The sequence below is a fragment of the Megalops cyprinoides genome, chromosome 3, assembly GCF_013368585.1.
Source record: "Megalops cyprinoides isolate fMegCyp1 chromosome 3, fMegCyp1.pri, whole genome shotgun sequence".
Lineage (NCBI taxonomy): Eukaryota > Metazoa > Chordata > Actinopteri > Elopiformes > Megalopidae > Megalops > Megalops cyprinoides.
This window is the reverse complement of record NC_050585.1, coordinates 6,010,598-6,029,779: the sequence shown is the minus strand read 5'-3', so window position 1 is coordinate 6,029,779 and position 19,182 is coordinate 6,010,598. Positions and strand designations below refer to the sequence as shown.

At 43.7% G+C, this 19,182-nt stretch overlaps 1 protein-coding gene across 6 annotated transcripts in view; it reads left to right on the top strand.

The window, feature by feature from the left end:
* Positions 1 to 19,182, top strand: part of dlg2 (discs, large homolog 2 (Drosophila)) — a 220,566-nt gene that overhangs the window by 198,797 nt on the left and 2,587 nt on the right. For 5 of the 6 annotated variants that reach the window (XM_036522959.1, XM_036522962.1, XM_036522961.1 and 2 more), the window contains 8 exons: positions 7,229 to 7,405; positions 8,235 to 8,310; positions 11,345 to 11,444; positions 14,802 to 14,852; positions 15,982 to 16,083; positions 17,632 to 17,804; positions 18,580 to 18,689; positions 18,870 to 18,961. In XM_036522959.1, the coding sequence (XP_036378852.1) occupies positions 7,229 to 7,405; positions 8,235 to 8,310; positions 11,345 to 11,444; positions 14,802 to 14,852; positions 15,982 to 16,083; positions 17,632 to 17,804; positions 18,580 to 18,689; positions 18,870 to 18,961 (881 nt within the window). Of the gene's footprint in view, positions 1 to 7,228; positions 7,406 to 8,234; positions 8,311 to 11,344; positions 11,445 to 12,050; positions 12,097 to 14,801; positions 14,853 to 15,981; positions 16,084 to 17,631; positions 17,805 to 18,579; positions 18,690 to 18,869; positions 18,962 to 19,182 lie in introns of all 6 variants that reach the window. The other variant, XM_036522963.1, reaches the window with a different exon arrangement.

Below are 19,182 nucleotides of genomic sequence, written 5' to 3'. Positions count from 1 at the left end.
TATTGAGGAGAGTAACCAAACATAGAAATTAGTACTAATCAATCTGATGGTGACTTAACCAAATTTTTTACACTGTTGCCAATGCCAGTGTATGATAATTTGTCACTTTATCAAGTGTGCTATTGTTCTTATTATATCTATCATCATCTCTTCAGCCCTAATACATATGTGTAATATAAAATTAAGGCTTAGACTTGTTCATATGTTTGTAGTGGAGGGCAGAGGCGGAACTACACTACAGCTCACAGTAAAGCCACCATCAGTCTAATCAGTTCTGTATATTCTCCCCCTCTTTGCCCCTTATATTACAGGAGATGTGTTGACCTTGCGCATTGTCCCCTCCGGCCAAGTCTCTCTACGGTCATCTATTGCGGTACATGTGTTGTGGCTCTGTCTATATCTAGCTCCTTTTTCCCTGTGATATATGTATATAATGCACTGTGAGGATTGAAGCACATTGGGGCTTTCTTCATGGTTGGCAGGGCTGCTTTTTAAGGCACAGTTTTACCATGCTTCTGCTCAGACGCTCTGCCTCTCCTTTCCTTCCCTCGGCATAGTTTGTCTAGAGCATCTCAAATACCGAAAAGGACATGTGATGAGTTTACAGTGAACAACATACATACATGTTGTATTTAATTAGAATCCAGTGGCGTTTTGGTGGTGTGGAGGTTGGTGGTTTCACCTGCATATTTGCCTGTCTTCTTTCAGTCCTGCTGTGTTCTAAAATTGAACGACCCCTTGCTTCCATGAGTCATACAGTAAAAGTCACATAAGAGTTATGAGTGTGTTGAGCTCCCTCATGTTGCTACAACCAAGATGTTGTTTTTCTACCTCCTGATGGAAACCCATTTCGACTCTCTGTGTTATTTGACGAGCTGCATTAGTGCCTTAAAGTCACTATGTTGCCCCACAGTTGTTTTTAGGGAGCGTTGCATCAGGAGCCGTCATTCTAGCCCTAATGGATGTCCTACTCACAGTTTTCCTCTGGGTGTGGAACAATCAAAGCTCAGCAAAGCTCTCAGGGCTCATTTTATGTTTCGGTACATTACATATAGTTGTCATGCCAACTGCCTTGTCATCCTTTCTCCCTCTCCCTCCCTCCATTCCTCCCTCTCTCTCTCTATCTCTCTCTCTCTCTCTCCCTCCATCCGTTCCTCTCTCTCTCTCTCTTTCTCTCCCCCTCCCTCTGTCTTTCTAATCTCTAATGTAGGTAAATTGAGAGGTGTGTATTTTTCCTGTGCATTGACGTCTTGCGCTACATACTTTTAAGCCCAGCAGTAGAAACCGGATGTGAATGATTAAGAGAGAGCTCCCAGTGTGACCAAGCCACAGAGCACGTCCAGCATCTGGAGTGACATGTCCAATGATGAATCAATACTTGCGTCCACATGAATGCATTTTCCTAATGAAAGCCATTTTACCATGGGAAATAATGCATGCTCTAACATTGCGTTGCATTACAATATCTGGTGAAAAGGCTGTTGACCTGGCCCTCAGCTCCATTGAGCACTTAACAAGAGCAGTGTCTAACTTCTGAGTGCTTTCTGGTCTTCTCTCTTGTGAAGTGGACCTTGCCCCAGAGAAAGGGTGCTGCCCTGCAGAAAGCATCCCTCATGAGTTTTGGCTGAACACTGTTCTTGAAACTGCTGGTAGTTTACATTGCTATGGACTAAGGTGTTGAGGTCTTTATGCCCCTTATTTGTCATAATTTATAGCCTTACAAAAAACCTTTCCGCTACCTCAAAAAAGTGCCTTCACTAACATTTTTAGCTGCAAAGATTTGGATTTTTTCCTGTAAAAGTCTGGCTTTTTCCATTTTGATAGCAGTGTAATAACACTAAGTGCCCCCCTCTAGTCCTTGAGTGAGAATGCTTTCAGAAGTGCTTCTTGTGTGCTGAAAGATGATGGTCAGATGGGCCCTGTTGTGCAGGTTAGCATGCGGGTAAAAGAGGCAGCCGGTGAAAGTAGAGGAATGATGGATTGATCACGGGATATTTATAATGGGAAGAACTCCTCGCCAGAAAGATGCAGCAGAGAACTTAAAATTGTCACGGCCGTCTAAGAAGAAGCTGATGTGAACATTTTAGAGAGGTCTTGAAGTGTTGTCATCATTTTGTATTTCCAAGAGAGCCCTCCGGTAGTGGGATTTTTTAAAAAAGTTAAGTCCAGATTGCAGGAGTACAGAGCTGCTTAGTTCTCAAATTTTGGAGGAATAGTGTGATTGTGAAAGTATACCGGCAAGGTTAATATGTACATGATATTGATTTGTGTTGCTGTTATTGAAGTTCAGCAGTTACTGTTCTAAAGCCTGGAGTAATGAAAATGTCTCCTCCTGCGGTATTTTCCCTCCTATCAGCACTGTAGTAGGAAGCTGCTTGCAGTAGCATTCACAATAAAATGAAAGTAAATACGCAACTGTCAGTTGATCTTTTCACTGACATTTATTTGGTATAATTTAATTAAAAGGGGTTTTGAAAGAATAACATAGAAGGAGAATTTCATGTTGAATTAGGGGAGGTTATACTCAAGTAAAAAAAAAAGGAAGATCAATCAGTCAATGGTGTTAAAATCATTATCTCTTGCCATTTGCTTGCTGTCAGCAAGTGGATGTTTTTTTGTTTTGTTTTGTCTTGGTTTTTAAATGTGGGAACTACATTTGTATCAGAAAATGCAGAAATGTTTAATTGAGCATGGCGCAATGAATCTACAAGCCTGCCTGAGACCCCGCATCCTTGTGGCGGTGTGAGGCATCTCGCTGAGTCTGAAGCTGGGGGACGAAGCAACTCTCTGTGTCGCCTCTCCCGTTAATATCGACACCTCCGGAACAAAGCAGTCATGTGCGCCCATGTGAACGCGGTTGCTATGTCTCTGCGCCTGCGTCACGGGGCACCTTTCCAAAAAAGCGCAGTTGTCATGGCGACCGCGAAGGGCTCCAGACGAGCGCAGGAGCGAACATCAGACGGGCTTCCGACAAGCGCCGCGCCATCCTGGGCCGCTCACGGGGGGGCCTGATCACGGGGTGCCGTTTGACGGACGGATCTCAGGTCATTCATCAACTGGCGCACGAGTGAGCTGAAGACCGGTCTTCCGAAAGACCAAATCCAAAATGCCACATCGTCACAGTGCCAGCTTGCTTTAAAATCGCCATTTAAAATAACCGTGAGAGTGGAAAGTAAACTGCATTCAGTACCTCATCACTATCGCATCAAGGTGTGGAAGAACTGAAGGCTGTGCACCAGCAGAGAAGTTTCTGCGTGCTTGCCAAACTGAGCCGTACTAATGCCCACCCTCAAAACTGCGATCAGTAAGGGAGATGACAGAAAAACAAATCTGTCCTTGATCTCCTTGCTCAGGTGCCAGCCTACCCTGTCCCAGCCAACTCCCCACAGCCATCTTACATGAACACACTGCAGTCCTTCTCAACAGCTCCTGTCCAACGTGCATCTAACAAGGGAGCTCAGCGTACCATAATTCGGCATTAAAGTTTTTTCTCCCCTCTGTCAAGGTTTTGCTGTTCTCTGCCATAAATGTTAGAAAAGCAGAGGAAGGACAGAATAAGAGAGTTGTTGTCTGTGTTCATTTGTGTGGGTGAAGCAGAGGTCAAAGGCCTCTTGGCTTTGTTGAAGTCTTGTGATTGCTAGTGACCTTTAGGGCTCATGATTTCACCCGCCCATATCTGATAACCTTGAAGGCTTGTGGTGTCACATATTGCTATTGATTTTAGCCGCTCAATGATTTTAATCTTGAGGCTTGACAATTTTGGCCACTCATCACCATTCTAGTACCTTGATGGTTTGTCATTTTAGCCACTCATCACCAGTGAACCTAAAGGGCTCTGACTTTAGCGTGTATGTGGTTAATGTCACTGAAACCTTGTTAGAGCGGCACATAGCTTTTTTGCTCTTAACCTGCTGAATGAGAAGTTGGGTGTGCGGTTCAACGCACCCCGGACCGCCTGCACCATTACTGTAAGCACTGAAGGGAGGCATGCGTGTTACTCTGATACATGCTACCGAAGTCATCGGCTGTCTATCACGCTGTGAGCTGTGGGGTTTGCAACAGGAAAGATGGAACTGATCAGAGGAGTACATTACTACGTTACATTATTGTCATTTGTCATTGCACATCTTTCACTGACAGCAGCCTCTTAACTACCTGGGGAGGACGAAGCCAACTCGCGTCCGGCCACAGTTGACTCCCGGTCATAGTTGGCAGATGACACACAGCCCAGACTCGAAGGAGTGACGTTTGGGCTGTGGGGCAAAGCCTGCGCTCAGAGCGGGCGTCTTTACCGCCTGAGTCAGCCGGGAGCCGGCTAATACGGGTAATTAACCTGGAGGAAGCCATTAGATCTAAGTACGGTCTTACAAAAAACAGCCAAGCGCGTAATGACATGATATTCTTTCAAAGAGTTCTGTAAGAAGGGGTGCTCTTTGTGACTCATCCTCTGTGCGCAGGGCCTGTGGTACTTATCTCCCAATTAGTCTGGGAGCCTGGCAACTCTGGGCTTTCTCCAAGGAGGTATAATTTCCCCCTAACCCAGTTACGGCCAAGCCGTGGCCCAAGAATCACCAGCGAGTGGACCAGAGTCCCGGCAAAGGCACACGTGACCACACATCTGTGTAATGAGACAAGTGTGTCTCTAAGTTGCCCTTTAATTCGTGTGACCTTTCCGACACATAATTGCAGAGCGACACCTCCAGTTCTCCGCGGAAGTGTACGTCTGTGTGACGACCTCAGATGTGCACAGCAGCACGGTGACTCACGGCTATCAGAAATGAGTTCTCGTGAAGGCTTTATAAGCCGTTACCATGCTGCCACTGCAGAAGTGCAGTAGGGTTACTCTTGCTTGTTGCTGGGGGAAAAACATTTATAATTAGCAATCAATAAGCCTGGTTTATGTTACAGTAGCTTTTAAGGAATCAGTGCTGGTTAATTTGTTTTTCAGAGCTTTAATATGCCGCGTACAACAAGTCCAGGAATAACATAAAAATAAAACAGTACCATGACAACATAAGGAGTGGAGGTTTATTGTTTACAGAATTGCTGTGACTCTTGATTTTTTGCCATGATTTCTGTCTAGACAGATTTCATGCAGGTATAATGAGTACAGCATAATTTTTACTGATGCCCAAAGGATTGCCCCATGCTCCCCGTCAACTGTGAAAAGCAAAAGCAGAATGACATTAATATCACAAAGTGTACAGACTGTACTAGCTTGGTGCATCTCTTATCGAAGAAGGTGTCGCAGTCTTTTAGAGAAACAGGACATGGGACTCGTGTGCATGTTGATATGCAGCAGCATTGATTACTTTGCTTACTGCTTTGATTGTGTAATAAAACTGCAGCGTTTCAGTGATGAGTGATGTCTTAGTGTTTGGTCTCTGATTACTTTCAGGGTTTAACGCACTGTATTTTGGAGATCCAGATAGCTGCCTGTTTTTTCAGCACCCACGGTATGGACTCTAAAATGTACAGTGTGAATATTGTGCGCTATCCAATCAGTTGTGTGGAGATTTGCCATTTAAAGCGCCCCTCCTCCAAGCCTGGCATGTAGACATTGCCAACTTTCACTCTGTTACCTTGGAGACCCAAAAGCAAAGCTGCCGGTAAGGTCATTTATGACTGTTCCTACAGTGCATTTTGTGCTCGCAAACTCTCTGCTTCACTAAAAGCCTAATTGTAAGTTGTTTGCCTTTCTAAATTGAGAAGTTCAGACTAAGTCAGTGCAAAATTGAATGAAAAGTATAAGTGAGGTGTTGGCATAAGCAGTTTATGCCATTAGTTCCTTTATTTAGGAGGGTGATGTTCTGCAGTGTAGGACCAGGACAGACACTGTCTAGAACATTCCTACACATTGTAGATCAGTTCTCTCTCTTGTCCTTATAACCCGGGCACCGTGCCCTCCCCCTGGACAGTGTTCACAGGGTTTGAGTTCTAAATATGTGTTCTGCTTAAAAGTTTAATAGCACCTCTTAAGCATTTAATTTAAATTACATGAGGGGAGGAAAGGAAGCAACACACTTTTGACTAAACCATAGCCGATGGTGATGTCAGAGGAAGTGTTTTTTAGGCATCTCGTTTGATAAGTCTATTTCATTATTGATGGGTCTGCTGGTATGTGACTGACTGCAGTGTGTCACGGCAAATAGTTTCCCTCTTATCTCATAGCTCTCGATTGATTTTAGCTCCAGGACTCCAACAGTAAATTTAAAAAAAATCTTTCTGTTTACGTTAGGACAGGAGCAGATTGAATATTGTCAAGCGTATTTTTATGAATTTTATTAAACTTCAGATTAAAATAACTCTTGTCATATTTTGGGAGTTCTTTCACAATAGACCTACTGTGCAAAGATGTGTAGTTAGTGATATTGCCCACACTGAAATAATGTTAACAGAGTGTCCTTTTAGCGCAGTAATGACTTTGGAATGTGATGTGTAAAATGGAGAACTCTGGAATATGATGTGTAAGAAACTGTTATTCTGTGGAGTGGCGGGAATAACCTGAGTGAGTTGATATTGGATATTTGATAAAAAGTTACCTTCCTAAGCCCTTTAACACAGCTCTGTAAAAAAATGAAATCAGATCCAGTTTGATCTCATTGAATCTAAGCTATTACCTTAAATCTCAGTGTAGTATTTAATTTGTAGAAAGTTAATTTTGCCCTTAGGTATCTTTCTTAAAAGTTCTTCATGTGTACAGTGAGAAATATGTCTTTCGTCAGCGTTTTGAATCTAGTCAAAGCTTGGGTGACATTGTTGTGTCAGGTTGACCTTTTTTTAATGCTTTTTTTCCTTCCTGCCAAAGGCCTAAAAAGAACATTCCATGCTTCAAAAAGACTTGCCGTAAAACATAACACCTTCACAGCTTTCAGTTTGCAGGCTCTGAAGTACGTTGGCTTTGAAAGGTTTAGTTGATTCGAGGTGGTCCTGAGGGGACCCGCAGTGAATGTCACTGCATGAAAACGCCCCGGTGCCACCGAGCTGTGATTGGCCGTTTGGCAGCGACGCGCCTCTGTAGCCACTCTGGAAGGGGATGTTCTTCTCTTGAAAAAGCTGCCAGCGGCCTCTGTCTGTCTGTCAGCGGCATTCCGCCAGGCGTACATTTCCCTTTTTGTTGTTATAGTGACCGCAGGCTTCCCCTCCCCCTCGTTCCACGGCATCATCGGGCTGCCATGGCAACAAAGTGCAGCCGGGTTTGAGCGCGCTCTCTTTTGTGTGGCTGCAGGGCCCTGTTCGACTATGAGAAGGCCAAGGACAGCGGCCTGCCCAGCCAAGGCCTCAGCTTCAGGTACGGGGACATCCTCCATGTCATCAATGCCTCGGACGACGAGTGGTGGCAGGCCCGGAGGGTGACACCTGATGGAGACAGCGAGGAGATGGGCGTCATCCCCAGCAAAAGGAGGTACGCAGTTCACACTGCCATGGCAACAGGTGTCACAGTCAGCCGAGTAATGCAGCTGCCATACTGTAACTCACAGCCATAATTGTTAATATGTAAAATTGTAGTATGTTTTTACATCATATCACAGTGACCTTAAAGCTGACTGTGAATATGTGGTTACAAATGGTCAAATGCAGTCCATTCACACATTAAACACCCTCAGCAAGCAAAAGTCAACAATAGATTTTGCCAACAAGCTTGACAAATGTGAACAGTTTAGAATTGCACAGGGTGAATGTAATTACCCATTTGCCATTTCATGAACTGATTTTCTAAATATTTCAGCATTTTGTTTGGTTCAGGTAATTCACTTTTTTAGATTCATTCATTCTTTGAGATTTTTTAGATTCAGATTGGATTTTAGTTTTACACCACATGATCCACAAGAAGCATCTTTTGATCTTAAATATTTAAGACGCTAGCCTTCCTACATATTGTCAATCATAAATATTTGATTGCATGTGAGAAATTAAGCCAACATATGCATAACCACATGAAGCCAAGATCGTTTTTTTTAACTTGTGAACCTAGTCATACATTAGGGAAAGAAAAATCATTTATATTTTATTGTCATGTATGTTTTATTGTTTAGATTTTAGGCAGTAATTAGGCTTCTACCAATGTAGCGCTTCATGTCCTAGATTTTGGTAATGCCTGCAATTGGTAAATCCAGATATGAAGACCAAACTCATTTTAAATGAACCAGGGGAGAAAATTAGTGAATGATTGGTGCCTTGCACGGGTTCATTGTTCCTGTGGTCTGACGATATGTGTCTCCGCACTTCGATAGGGTGGAGAGAAAAGAACGGGCGAGGCTAAAGACTGTGAAGTTCAATGCCAAACCAGGAACGCTCGATTCTAAAGGGGTAAGCATCAAGACCAGGACATAGAAGAGTAGGGTGGCAAAATCACCATTGCATCCGGTATAAAAGAAGGTTATTGAACCAGTACAGTACTTTTTGGGGATTTGAAAATGCATTTAAAGTGAGACATGCAGATGTAGTGCATCTTTACTGCTGGGGCTCAAAACATATTAAAGACCAGTCCTTTTGATAGGTGACAGTGCAAACGTGAATGCTAGCGTTACTTATAGTTACTTATATAGTTTTTTGTGCTGCTGCATTCAGTGGCAAGCTAATTCCGCCACATTGTTTTTGCAGTGGCTCTGCGTTGCATTTGACACTGAGACAGGTTGTTAAGAGTGGAGTGGGCAGAGGTGGTGCCCATGCCCACCGCGCACCCGTCCATCTGTCTGTTTGGCTCAGTGTCCCGCTCTGCCACCGAATCAAACTGACCCCGGATCGTAATAATATGGCGGTCAGGGCCCTTTACCTCTCAGTATAGCACTCAGGCTGACTGCTGTGATTCTGTCACCAGCTAGTGGTGTGGATGTAACTGTGACCATGCTGAGTGCATTAAACTGTCTATAGAGAGGGACATCTGCCTCACAGCACTGAATTTGTTTGTGTTTTTTACCTGACATTATAAAGTAGAATTTTTTTCATTCCCGATGTTACTGGTGAATGTTCTCCCAGACAGTAACATCTGCATATTTTAAGAAGTATTTAGCTGCGAGTTTTGTTCAGTGTTTGTTTTTTTTGGCCTTGTTTTAGTGTGCAAGAGTTTGCTTAACTGATTTACGATTTGCATGGATCTGATGGCATTATGTCCAAATACACAGAGCTGAAATCTACATGTTTTGTGCCCCAGCCATGGCTACATATTTGTGTTATGTAGGGGTACCGTGAAAGAAAAAAAAAAATGTTCTCGATTGGCAGGTTTTAATTAAATCTGCCTGGTGACTGACAGCCCAGTTCTCTGATAGGACTGTAATTACCTTACTGTGCAATTATCCATGCAAAGAGATTTTCATTAAAGTCATGCATGCATAGAAATAGATAGCCAAAGAGATATACACTGCTATTAGAGGTTTACAGTAGCAGTGGAAGTGTCCACAGCAGTTTAACACAGCTTAACTACAGCCATTGTGTCCTGGGCGACATCTCTTCTCTGGTGATTTTGAGTTCATTTGTTCAAATTATGAGGACCGGAAAAATGCTTTACCCGAGTTGCTGCACTTCAGCTGTTTGTTTTGAATTGCAATTAACATCATTATGATTCCTCAATGAAAATCACTTACATGTGAGAATTCCAGGAGTCTACAATTATTTCATACCCTTTGTGTCTTAGCGCGGCAGCTGTTTCAAAAGATTAACATTTCTCAAATTTGTGTTGGAAAGACTGGCGTTTCGCAGATGAGTCTTTAGTACCCAGAGCCTCATCGCAAACGTTATTTTCAAAACAAAGCTGTGACGCAAGTGAGCACACGCCGCCATTAGACAAAGCCCTTTTTGTATCCATAGCAACTTCGCAGCCCGCTTCTAGAATGTGTGAGCGGTTGAACAGTGCCAGTTCGGTTTCGAAACGGTCGTGGGGCGGTCTCCAAGGCACACAGCATGCTGGGCCCTCAGGGGGTGGGGTTTTCATCAGAGGTCTGTCGCCAGCTTAAGCTCTGCACTGACGACTTGCATAAGTGATCGGGTTGGGGGGTCTGTCTGTTCATTCCTCACCAGAGACATTCCTGTGTTGGTGGTAATGCATAAAAGCTGTCTGTGTTTCTGTTAGACTTGCAGACCTGTGCAACTTCCACAAAAAGTAAAAGTAGTAGCAGTATTGTTGAGGTCTCACTAACACTGATAGTTAATCATGTGTCGCTACATGTAACCCCCACAATATGAAAAGACAACAGCAACTATAGTATAGCATATATATCCACATATTCAGGAACTGCATTCAGGTAAGGTTTCCTTTCATTGGTACACTACATACAGGTACACTATTCTGGCATCAGCGAGTACTTTCCTTTAAGATCATGAAACCATAATCATATTGTAGAACAAAGCAATTCACCAGAAGCCACGGGTGTTCTTGTTTAAAAAAAAAAAAGTCTGTTTGCACAGCACACAACACATCAGGCAGACTCTTTATATATTGTGCCTATAAGGATAAAATGCGTATGTGATGACACACACCCACAGTTTCCTGAAAGGGATACAGTGAAATCCAGAATCTGCTGCGTCACATCATCATTTTAATTGCCTTTTTTTTTTTTACTCATTTAATTTTGACATTTTTTGACAGTCATCCAGACGCACTCCCCTCACATCCGCAGGGCACCTCCACAGCACGGTGTCTGTCCTCACAGTCGCACCATAGGCATCTCATCGGGTCTGATTTTTTTTTCGCTCCCCGTAACCTGCATGGTTGGTAGCTGGGCTGGAGAAGCACACTTCCAGTCCCGGCCGTCCTCTGCACAGCATGACCCCCCCCGATGTCTCCTTCGCTGCATGGCATCAGGCAAACCCATGTCACTTACGTTTTTATGTTTTTTTCGGTCGATGTTTCCGCATTCCCCACCACATTGTTTTATTCTGAATGTTTAACCATTTAAACCAATGTTCTTGAATGCTTCAGGTGCAATTGTGGTACGCGCAGCAGTGACAGGTTGCCCCCCGCTGTAGCAGTCTCAGGGTTGCATTTTAAACAGTAATACAGATCAAATTGACAGCAGTCAGTTATCTCTGTATTTGTTAACGGCAAAAAGCAAAATCCCTTTAGCTTGGCTCAGCTGCAACCCACAAAATTATTACCTTTCCTTTGTCTTAAGTGAGTAGTAACAGTTGTGCGTTTATGTGGAGGTTTAACAGCCTGCTCATAATCAGGAAACTGATTGGCTTTTGTTAAAAGGACCACATAAAAATGAACACTGGGGCATCAGCGCCAACTGTTGTGTGTCTCGTCACTGCTGTTCCACCCACCTTTGCAACTAGTTGTTTTGTCAGCATGAGTGTGACAACAATTAGACATCCCTGTTTGCCCCATGCCTTTTCTCCTTCACAGTCATTCAATGACAAGCGTAAAAAGAACTTCATCTTTTCACGAAAATTCCCATTCTACAAGAACAAGGAGCCGGGTGAGCCGGAGTGCAGCGACTCTGAACGTAAGTAGAACTCCCACAGAGGAGCGCACACACACACACACACACACACACACACGTGTAGACATCAGCTTCACACACCAGCTGCAGGATACACGCGCGGTATTAGGGCCCTCCACAGAACTTTTGATCGCTCCGTGTCTCGGGGGCCCTCTGGAACGAAGGGGGAACGATGGTCCTTTCAGAGTCCGCTTGCCGGTGGTGCACACCGCTGACTGATGCCTCAAAGGACGTCCACCACTCTCTGAGTCTTTAAGAAATGTGGTCAATTTTAACTCCATTGACATTCGGTCTGACCCAGCAAAACTTCATTAATAACTGTATGTGTGCAAGTCAGGGGCAGCACAATGCACTAAATAGACCAATAAAAGGGAACAGATATTAAATTGGAGAGATTAATGATCAGAGAGGGGCGGGGTTCTGATGGGTGTCAGGTTGCGCTGCGCAAGGGGAGCGGCTCTCGGATTGGGCCTGGGTCCGCCGGTCCTCCGGACGGGCCAGCCTGCGGGCCAGAACACTTTCCCATATGACTCCACTGACCTCTTCCTTCCTCTCCTGCGGCTATTCCTCCTCTCTCTCTCTCTCTGCCCACTGGGGACCGCTGTGTAGGACATCCCAGGCATAGGTGACGACGGGTATGGGACAAAGACACTGAGTAAGTTCGGCAGGAATGGTCCCGTCTGTAACATTTTTCTTTTCCATATGATTTTTTTTTGTTCTTTTTCTTTTTATTTAATTTGGTTGTGTCTTTAACAACCTGTTTCAGAGGACAATTGTCAGCATGCACTGATAGGATACCTGTATGTTTAACCTTTGACCCCCCTCTGGGTCGTAGATGTCCCCGGGTTCCGTCTTTTCTTCCCCGTCTCTTATTTCCACCCATCTCTTCAGTTCTCTTTTCTTTTGCCCTCAAAACAAATTTTTGCATGACCCACCGAAAGCCCTACTCGTTTGACACCGGGCTCGTTTGCAGACACATGTTTGGTTAACATCGGATTTATGCCACGAACGGTCTGTACACGGTCTCTCCTTGTCCTGTTATATGACGACAACGTGTTTTTGTAAATGTTGCCCAGGACTTCACCTGAATGTGTACCACGTCAGAGAAAAAAGCATGCACAGAATACCTTATAGACCATGCCTCTGTGAAGGGCAGAATCCTCTTGGTTCTTGTTTAAAGTCTAAGAATCAGATGGGGTCCTCCTCAGTGTTTCTGTCTCCATCTGCATGCCGTCCCTTTAAGAGAGGAGTGTGGAGAAAAGCTCTGTCTGATTATGCCGCCTCTTGTTTCTCCTCCACACCTCACACCCCTTGTCTATAGCTTCCTATACTAGTGAAATATTGCTATTCCATCGTCTGTTCTGTGTGCTTTGACAGCATGGATTAACACTAAGAAGGACATCAATATATAAACTCACACATCTGAGAAATGTCCACTTACACCACATTATTTTAATAAACTGGATCAATGCATACTGACAGATAATACCAATCCAAGTCAGCTTTAGCCAGTGTTGTTTGACAGTTTCCACACACAATATTAACTCTTAAGACACATTCTTAGTGACATACAAAAGAACTCTGTCAAGGTTAGACGTTGCAAGTCTTTTTCCAGCAGGTAAGTTGTCAGGTTACAGTCACCAACCGCTACTTTAGCCATTTCATGGAGTGTACATGTGAATAGTTGTCTCCTCAAATCTACTGCAGTGGCCAAAGCTTGATGCTGTGGCTATTGAAATGTTTTGATTTTCAAATGTAATAAGATCATGTATTACTGAGACTAATACCTTGTCTCTTAGGACATTTGAAAGACTGATATTCCATCACAGCTATATTTGCTAAACTACATCAAAACTCAGTTTGTCAAGGTGACAAGTGTTTGCCACACTGCAACACTGAGATTTTGTGATTTTGGTGGCAATACTATTTTGCCGGTTCCCCTCAAGAGAACTTTAGGGCTAGGAATAATCTTGCTTTTGGTTTTTGATTAATGGTGTACATCATAACACATTCAATGTGCATGATTTTGATACATCTGAATGATACCCAGCTTTCATCAATACCCAAATTCATCTGGTTAAAGTTTGGCTTGTTTTTCTGTTTCTATGTGGTCCTCATTCTGTCTTTCATGTGGTTCCTCTACTTCCCTCTTTAAGGGCTGTATACATTCTCTAATTGTAACCAGAGGAGAATGTTTCAGAGTCTCTTTCTCTCCCACATCTGAGAACATAGAGCCTTTTATAATAATTGCTGTCTCACTGCCCTCCCTCAAGGCAGGGTTAATCCTAGTCATCTTAACGAAACCATGATGTCATTATGACATCACTGGCAAGACTTCCAAACACCAAGACAGACATCAAACAGAACTCAGCTCTCTTGTCTCTTTCACCCCGTTTTAGTGTATCCCTTTCTCAGCCAAATCTTCCTGTATCGAATCTGCACAGTCAAGCCAACCCACCACAACCCCACGGGCTGGGTCTTACTCATACAGAGCAGTGTTCAGTTTGAATCCTTGATCAGCAGAATCCCCCTCCCCCCACAGAGATGCTGCAGGGGGGGCGGAGTACCTCTGGGTCAGGAGGTCACATTTGGGGGCGGAGTAATGGGCACGGTGATGTATGCAGCGCCTGTGCTGAGCTCTGAGGCCATATATCAGAGCAAGACTGAATCATGCAGGGGACAGCGGGGCCACGCCTCCATATGGAGCGGGTTGGGCGTGGCTGAGCGGCCCGACGCTGGCAGCCAAAACACACTGCAGGCATCGGCAAAGCCCTCTTTAACCAGCAGTTGAGAGCGATGCCCCACCTCCCCAAAATATGCTGGGCTCGTTAAGGTTCCCCTCTGCAGTGGCCCAGTCAGCGCCAACACACATGCCCCCGCAGCATTTCCTAGCTCTTTGTGCTGACGAGCCCGCACATCGGACCGAAACCTTTGAACTTGCCCTAAGCATCTCTTAGATGAATCTGCTCCCTCTGCATCTGAAGGGAAGATATTGGGCCATGAGATCGAATTGAATAACAGTTTGATGCAAAAGAGCTACAGTACATTTTGGCTCCTGATTGTCTTTCCTGGTTGTGTTCAGAACTAGTCTGATTCATTCGTCAATCACAGTTTACATCCAAAAAAAAAAAAAAAAACAAAAACAGACACTGTCTCCAGAACATTGTTACAGGGTTTATTACGTTACATACAGGGTAATAGGATGTCAGTCATATCTCATTATCATGTTAGACTCTGCATTCTGCTGTAGAATCCTTGTCTCATTCACAAAGTCACAGTTCCATGGCAAATGTCATGTTTTTGCCTGACCCCCCCTTACATCCGAATGTTCCATTAAATGTGGCTGTCTTTTGCTGACAGGGAGTCAAGAGGATATGATTCTCTCCTATGAGCCAGTTATCCGCCAAGAGAGTAAGTGTCTCCCTGGGTTGTTATCAGTGCACCTACTCGGGCTCCTCATACAGATCTGCAGCATTAGTATCTATTATTGTTATGCACAGTCTGTTTATGATCTGTTTTGATTTTCCACTGTTGCATGTTTACTGAAGCAATTCAGGTTAAGCATCACCCCCATGGGCACAACAGCAATGCCTCCACCCAGGGGAGCCACCCGGTTATCAGCTTAGTCCCTTAACACTAGAGTTTAATGCATACCTTATGCATACCTGATGTTGAGACCGTGACATAGACTAGATAGATAGACTGACTCTTTTGAGACTTCAGATCAAAACCATTGCTGGGTCCCAGGTGCCGTGCCTCGTACAAAGGGGCAGTCTACAAACAAGGTTACTTTTTTCCTGTGATATTCCTTTCTCACACCATGTTTTATGTATGCTGTTTACTCAAGTCCATCTGCTAGTTTCAAATTTCAGGTGGTGGGGTTCATGAATCGGTCACCTCAGTGTGATTAATGTAATTAAACTGAGCTATAAAGACGTCAGGGAAGCTTCCAGTTAAACTAGAAAGAATGTTCTGTCTTACAATTGGTAACCGTGTCTGCTTACAGCGGGATAGAAAGGGGGTTGTGCTGTACTGCTGATATCAAAGTAAACTCACAGTTTAGACACCTTTACATTTGGTTCTTTTGTGTTGCATGAATAGAGGCCAATCAGGCAAACAAAAGCCATTGACCGCATGCTGTTTCTGGTCAAAGATAGATAGGGGGCACATATTTTGCTTTTCAAAAGCACCTGGAGGTTCTGTATGAAAACCGCACTCCAGTGATGTGTTGATTGGGCATGGTAAACAATTTTGTCAGGCTTTAACTTGCTATGTGCTAGGTGTGTCCAGCTAAACAGTTGCCCAGGAGAATTGACTAATTTCTCTTTTCAAATGCCTACTGTATTTTTTACAGAAAACATCACATTAATTTCATGTAGTTATTAATTCATGCTTACTTTATTTTAAATTCATTTACATATAATAATTTTAGGGCAAACAACTGATACTTTTAAAAAGCTCAAACGTGATTTTTGCCACCACAAAACCACCGTTTGCAGTGGGCAGGTGAGTAATGAGATTCTCTGTGTTTTCTGAACAGTCAGCTACGCCAGACCAGTCATTATCCTGGGACCAATGAAGGACAGAATCAATGATGATCTCATATCAGAGTTCCCAGACAAGTTCGGATCATGTGTGCCACGTAAGTACTCTGATGTGAATCAACCAGACCTCTCTGGCCCGTTGGATGGACCTGTTTAGATTGGCATGCAGCTGTAGAAATGGTGCAGTGCATCTTAAAGCATACTCTTTCACGCTGTTTTTGTAGCTCTGCTGATCAATAAAAAAACATAGTGCTGCACACACTCCATAGATGCTGATATCTAGGTTTAATCTCTTCCTGTTTCAGCTGTTCTGTTGTCTTTTTGGCTGAAGCTGATGAGTTGATACGTGTTGGTATTAGGGAATGTTTGTGGAATCTTGGCATCTTTAATATGTGGGGAAGCAGAGTTACAGTGGTAAGGTGTGGCCAGGGTGAAGCTTCGCCCAGATATAATGTATAATGTGTTGAGGGTGTAAAAGGGTGAGTAAGCAGTCCTGTGGTATCCTGGTGGCTTCTGTGTGGCATCTGCCCAAAGATGTGGCATCTAGCATTGATCATCTGTGTTAACTGTGCCTCAGCTCAACTAATAGTGAATTTTCCCTGAAACACCCATAGCAAGCACTGTATACAGTAGTTGTGATGTCATCATTCTTTTTTTTTCCTTTTTCTCACCCTGTTCTTTTTCCTTGTCTGTTTTAAAAAGAAAGGCTTTAACTACATGTTAAAGCCTAGTACTAGTACTACAAGATGAGTACTAGCAAAGCTCATGTCAATATTGACTATTTAATTACACAGTTTTACGATTGAAATGTACAGTTGTTATACAGTTGTTGAACTAGTTATCTGAAATTACATTTTGAAATTCCTTCATCAAAAATGATTGCATTCCTACTCATTATGCAGTAGCTTCTGTTGAATGTAAAATTGGCACGTCTTTGTTAATCAGAACATCATCAGCACCTCTTGTCTTGTCTTGTGATAATCTTTGTTTTTGATCATCTGCTTGATTTGTTTTAATTTACTTGTCTTTTAATTTGCTTGTCTTTTTATTTATTTTAATACCTTATAAAGCGGCTAACTGTTCAGGGCGCATGGGTAAGTGTATGAACTAGCTGTCAGTGTAACAGAAGTAGTTTCAGGAACTGTAAAATTGTACTGGTCGTTTTTATCACCTATCATTATGTAGAACTGTTACGTTTCTGTGGAAGACAAGACTTCTGCTTTCTAATTCTGAAACAGGAATTGAAAAGTGTCCTTATGAGCTCGTATCATTTGTTATTTTGTCAAATTAATTGATCTGAAGAGAAAGTCTGTAGGTCTGTGGGTTTCATAATGCTCAAACTGACCACAGAGTCACTGGCCTTCAGTAATTCTCATAGTGAGTCACTTAGTGGAAAGTCACGATGGCCGTGTGTAGTTTTCACATAGACTGAAAGAGTAATTGGCTTAATTAGTCACGAGAATAAGAATCCTTGTCGGAAATCGGTTTTGTAAATCAGTGTTAATATTTGAGTGCTTGTACCACAGGTGTTAGAAAGTTCAGTTATTCATTGTGTTCATTTTGTTCAGCATTCTTTCTGTCTAAACTTGAATGCTGAAGCAGAGCCTCCTCTCCTCTGTTTTTCGGTTTCTCCTTCGTCGATGAAGACACTACGAGGCCAAAGCGGGACTACGAGGTGGATGGGCGGGACTATCACTTTGTCACCTCCAGGGAGCAGATGGAGAAAGACATCCAAGAGCACAAGTTCATCGAGGCGGGCCAGTACAATGATAATCTGTACGGAACCAGCGTCCAGTCCGTCAAATACGTGGCCGAGCGGGTAAGAAGCACTCTCTGTGGCTGTAGTCCTCACGTGCACAGGGCAACGCCCCCAGGTGGATTATTTAAAGAAATCCCAGCCTTGCTCTGTGGATGTGATGAAACACAAGCTGAGTGAATGGCTTGGTGTGCCAAGTATTTATAGGTCAATCTTGCCATTTTTGGCTCTTTAATTAAATCAATGAATTAATGAAGTCAGGTTTATATTCTCAGGAGAAACACTGTGGTTTGTTTTCAGTGTTTTTCCCCCCAGACACCCTCAACTCAGATTTAGTTGCATCACATTAGTGAAGGCTCCGTAAGTGTGGAATGACCCCAAGTGCCCTTTAAGTGTCACCTGTGTGGCAGTTTACTTGTTGTGCCTTAGAGGGGGATCTTCAGAGTCAAACCGCATCTGTCATTTCTCACAACCTGAAATGGCCGCTTGTGTGAAGAGTGGCCGTGAGGTTTTCACTTGTCAAACTCTAAGGCTTGATGAATTCCAAAAATACCCTGAATGTGAAATCAAGTCACTCTGTCCCTGGTGTTGACAGGAAAGCTGTGACAACTGGTGTGAGAATTTTACTTGGACTTTTAGTAGATGAATTCCCAACGTCGTCTTTATGGTAGTGACTGTTATTCCTCAGTATGTCTATGATAAATGGCACTTCAGACAAGGGAAACTAGTGTCTTGTTAACACTTGTACGGCATTGGAAAACAGCTGTGTTTGTGAAGAAAGATGAAGAGTTGTAAAAGGTTTAAACTCTCACTCTCTCTCTCTCTCTCTCTCCACCAGGGCAAACACTGCATATTGGACGTGTCTGGAAATGCCATTAAACGATTACAAGTAGCACAACTCTACCCTATTGCCATCTTTATAAAGCCTAGGTCCATCGAGTCTTTAATGTAAGTAGTCCTGGTATTTCAGGGCCAAGTATCACCATACAGCTGGGGTGTTGGCAGAGCATGATCAATACTGTGGAGCTTCCTGTGTGAACATTAATCACGGACTGCATCGGCTCACACCATAAGTCACACTGTGAAACTCTCCACCTCCCTCCCCTCCCCTCCCCTCCCCTCCCCCAGGGAAATGAACAAGAGACTAACGGAGGAGCAGGCGAAGAAGACGTATGATCGGGCCATGAAGCTGGAGCAGGAGTTCGGGGAGTACTTCACAGGTAAAGACAGCACCTTTTATTCAGCCTAATGCATAATATCTGCCATCTGCCGGGCGGTGGGACCGAGCAGGAGAACGCAGTGGAGAACACGTTTACCCTCAGCGGCAATTAACGTGGGCACACGGCTCATTTATTCAGAAGAAAACAGCGCTTCCAGCTCGCAGAGCGGCTGCCTCTCATCCTGCGGACGCCACAGGATGGCTCTCTCCTGGGCATTGAAT